The sequence below is a fragment of the Mandrillus leucophaeus genome, unplaced genomic scaffold (assembly GCF_000951045.1).
Source record: "Mandrillus leucophaeus isolate KB7577 unplaced genomic scaffold, Mleu.le_1.0 Scaffold672, whole genome shotgun sequence".
Classification (NCBI taxonomy): domain Eukaryota; kingdom Metazoa; phylum Chordata; class Mammalia; order Primates; family Cercopithecidae; genus Mandrillus; species Mandrillus leucophaeus.
In genome coordinates this window covers 535,515-539,189 of record NW_012107275.1, presented here as the reverse complement: position 1 = coordinate 539,189, position 3,675 = coordinate 535,515, and the positions used below count along the sequence as shown (strand labels likewise).

The following is a 3,675-nucleotide window of genomic DNA, read 5'->3' as shown; positions in this document are numbered from 1 at the left end:
CAGCCCCAGTGCCGGGGCGCCCCGGCCCCGCTCGCCCAGGAGGAGAGCGAGGGCCCCACACTAAGTCTCTTGAAGCCTCACATTTCCCTGGGGGGTGCTGCGTCATCGGGTGCCCCTCACCCCACCCGGGGAACCTCTATCTTCAGGTCACCCCTTTTAAGGGTCCTGGGTTGCTCATGTCACAAGCCACTCTCAAGGCCCGTGTCACTCTGTTCTCAGGGCCTGTGTCACTTCGTGCCCCACTTCTGCCCAGAACACTGACCTAGCTGGGTCTCTCCTGCACACCCCAGATCCCCTCCCAGGGCAGAAAGGGTGGCCCATCCAGGGAACCAACGAGTACCTCACTTAGTGACCCCAGCATCCAGGCTGGTGTCGCGGGTGCTGGGCGGGAGGGGCTCTGGCCTGGGTCCTCAGCCCTGGCTGGACGCGGGCGTCCCAAGGCCACGTGGCTGGCCATGAAGGTCCCCGTGCCAGACAGCCCCAGCCGCGTCCCAGCCTCCTCTGGAGGCACCTTCTCCCGGTACTCGGCCCAGAGCCTGTGCATAAAGCCACTTTGCCACTTTGCAGCCCGCATCTCACGTTCTTTGTAGCAGACCGAGGGGGTTTGCTACAGGCCTCGTCTGACTTTGTCTTGCGTCTTTTCTCTGTGGACTCTTGAGGACGCCTGAGCCCCAGCCCTGCCCCTGGCCAGCTTCGCCCCTGGCCAGCTTCACCCTTGGGTCCAGGGGTCCCTCGGTTCATGTTGCAGGGCCTGCCAATGCCTTCACGCACCCCTTCCCCGAAGGCGCCCTGCAGAGAGGCGGGGCCTCCCCAGCTCGGCCCCAGGTCAGGCTAAGGCCAGTCACTATGCAATGCTGCCCCCGGGAGGCTCCATGAGGGCACAGTGGGCGCTGGACCCGGCCCCTCAACACTCTTGCCTGCTGCCTGTGACCCTGAAGAACAGAATTGATTCTTGCTCCTCTCCCTGTGTGAGCTTGGCCCCACGACCTGCCCCAGGCCCCTGCTGCCGGGTCTTACCCCCACCCCTCGCTTTGAATAAACCGCTTGCGCCCACTGCCTGCTCCTGGGCTCCCGTGCCTCGCTCTGCTCTGTCTCCGGGGAGTGTCTGCGTCCCCTGCCCTCCCCAAAGGGCATTCCTGAGCCAGGTAGCACTTGAGTCAGACTCCAACAGGCTGCATGAGGCCTGATGGGGGCCTGAGGCTTCTTTGACAAAATCTGGCTCCTGATGCCCCTGGCCCCCATTGTCTCACCCCTCTATCCTTCTCTGTCCTAGACTGAGTCCCCTGGTGGGAAGAGGGGTGTTGGGGTCAGGGCCAGGGGTCATTGGACGCGAACCGGCAAGGCTAGGCTGGGGCTGGTCCTGTCCTGGGCCCTGGTGCCCAGGGAGGCGCCAGGTGCAGTCAGGGTTTCAGCTCACCCGGGACGGGTGGCTGGAGGGGCGCACGGGCACACACTGGCCACCAGGTGGAGTCCACAGCTTTATTTCAGAGCAGCCCGTGTGGGCGTGGGGTCCCCGCCTTGCCTTCTGCCTCCCCCCCACCTGAGGCAGCAACGATTGACACACGCACATAGGTGCATCAGACGTGTGGACGTGCAGAGACAGACATGGAGCATGGGCACATCACCGCGTGTCAGCACCTCCAGCTGCACTCGTGTGCACTCAGGAAGCCCCCTCCGCCCTGGGCCTCCTTCAGACCCGCCCCAGGCAGGGTGGGTGGTTGACCAGAGGCGCTGACGTGCCCAGCGCCCTGCCTCCCCACAGCCGCGCGTGCTGCTTCCTCGGCCACTGGATGACCTGGGAAGGCCCTGCAGCCGCTGGTCGGGCCCACCCTGGGCCGCTGGGGAGCTTGCTGCTGCCACAGCTCCAAGGACCAGGCCGAGAGATCACACAGCCCTGGCAGGTCTGGTTCAGGTGTCCAGAGTCTCACGGGGCCGGGGCCCAGCCCAACTCTCTTCAGCTGAGACTCTCTCCAGGGCCCCTGGAAGCATCATCTGTGGGAGATGGGGCCCGCTGGGCCCCAGGTTGTCTGACGTCGCACCTGCAGGCGTGGGCATGTGACTGGCCTCTGGCTTGATGTTGGATGCCCCTGAGGCAGGGCTGGCTCTGGGCCAGGACAACCACACCCTGCGGAGCCGGCGTCCGCCCAGCAACAGGGTGAGGGCCAAAGCGTCAAGCAGCAGCTCCAGGAGCTCCAGGAGGGAGAGGACGGAGGCCCCAAACCACAGGCTGCAGAGGCTGCCCATGGCTGAGAGCAGCTGCGGCACCTGAGGGTGGGGTGGGGCATGAGGGGCGGGCCTGGGCCCCGTGGCCCTTCTGTGCGGGGCCAGCCACTGGCCCCGCCCCCACCCTAGCCCAGGCTGGGGGCCGAAGCTCACCGAGTACACGGGCGCCTCCTCCACCGAGCGGTAGTTGAGCTCCTGGTAGACAATGTTGATTTTGGCCAGGTTGCTCCTGGAGCAGGATAGAGGCATGAGGGTGCTGGCCCAGACCTTCATGATGGGGAGGGGGGCTGTAAGGGGAGAGGGGCTGGGATGCCCCTCTGGAGGGTGAGGGTGCACTCACCTCTGTCTATGGCTCTGACGTGGCAGCCCCTGCTCACCAAGCGCAGCCAGAGTCCAGCCCTGCTGGGAGCCGGGAAGGTTTGCTGTGGCCACGGCTCCCCCATGCCCCCAGCCATCCCGGGTACCATGGGTGGGTGTGGGGACAGAGACCACAGGGCACAGGCTGGGTCAGCCCCGGCCCTGCCCTTGTCTTGGGTGGGCTCCGTGGGTCCTGTGGGGTCTGCCTGGCTGTCCACACCCCCACCCCACCCCTTTGGGGACTCACAGCCGACTTGGCGGAAGGCCACCTGGAGGTCCCAGAGGAGAGCTTGAATGCAGACTCCCTGGAAGAGACAGCCGGGGCGTCACCTGCCAGCCGCTCCGGGCAATGACCCCTGGCCCTGACCCCAACACCCCGTCTCACCTGCAGGGCCTGGGGCAGCGGGAGGTACAGGGGAGCCGATGGGTCTCCAGGTCCTGGTAGAGGCGGTAGAAGCAGTGTCCTGGGGGAGGGGTCAGGGGCATGTGTGAGGCTTGCCATGACCCCCGGCTCATGGCTGGCAGAGTGGGAGGCAGTGGGCAGGACTCACCCCAGGCAGGGTGCCGGGCAGAGCTGCAGTGCTCAGCCCCCGTTGGCAGCGGGTAGAGGTAGTAGCCACAGGAGCAGGTCTCCACCATCAGCTGCTGGAAGCAAGACACCAGGCAGGCCTGGGGACACGGGGGATGGAATGGGGACATGGGGGACAGAGCAGGGACACGGACGGAGTGGGGACACGGGGGACGGAGCGGGGACACGGGGGACGGAGCTGGGACACAGGGAACAGAGCGGGGACATGGGGGATGGGAGTTGGAGTGGGGACATGGGGGATGGAGACACGGGGGACAGAGTGGGGACACGGGATGGAGTGGGGACATGGGGGACAGAGCTGGGACACGGGGAATGGAGTGGGGACATGGGGGATGGGGGACCGCGTGGGTATATGCGGGACGGAGCTGGGACACGAGGGACAGAGGGACAGAGCGGGGACATGGGGGATGGAGTAGGTACACAGGGGACGGAGTGGGGGCCTCTATGGGGACTGCCCCTTTCCCAGGCCCTCCGGTACCCTCCCAGACCCCTCCCCCATTCCCCCC

General features: G+C 66.3%; 2 protein-coding genes across 2 annotated transcripts in view; one reads left to right on the top strand and one right to left on the bottom strand.

Moving 5' to 3' along the window:
* ACAP3 (ArfGAP with coiled-coil, ankyrin repeat and PH domains 3) overlaps positions 1–1,278 on the top strand; it is a 13,121-nt gene extending 11,843 nt beyond the window's left edge. The window contains exon 22 of the mRNA XM_012002001.1: positions 1,274–1,278. Coding sequence (XP_011857391.1) covers positions 1,274–1,278 — 5 coding nt within the window. The remainder of the gene's footprint in view (positions 1–1,273) is intronic.
* Positions 1,279–1,820: 542 nt separating this feature from the next.
* Positions 1,821–3,675, bottom strand: part of SCNN1D (sodium channel, non voltage gated 1 delta subunit) — a 4,568-nt gene continuing 2,713 nt past the window's right edge. The window contains exons 8-13 of the mRNA XM_012001976.1: positions 3,132–3,249; positions 2,966–3,044; positions 2,828–2,885; positions 2,564–2,622; positions 2,377–2,452; positions 1,821–2,265 (exon numbers count right to left, since the gene is read on the bottom strand). Of these exons, the coding sequence (XP_011857366.1) occupies positions 1,909–2,265; positions 2,377–2,452; positions 2,564–2,622; positions 2,828–2,885; positions 2,966–3,044; positions 3,132–3,249 (747 nt within the window). The 3' untranslated portion in view covers positions 1,821–1,908. The remainder of the gene's footprint in view (positions 2,266–2,376; positions 2,453–2,563; positions 2,623–2,827; positions 2,886–2,965; positions 3,045–3,131; positions 3,250–3,675) is intronic.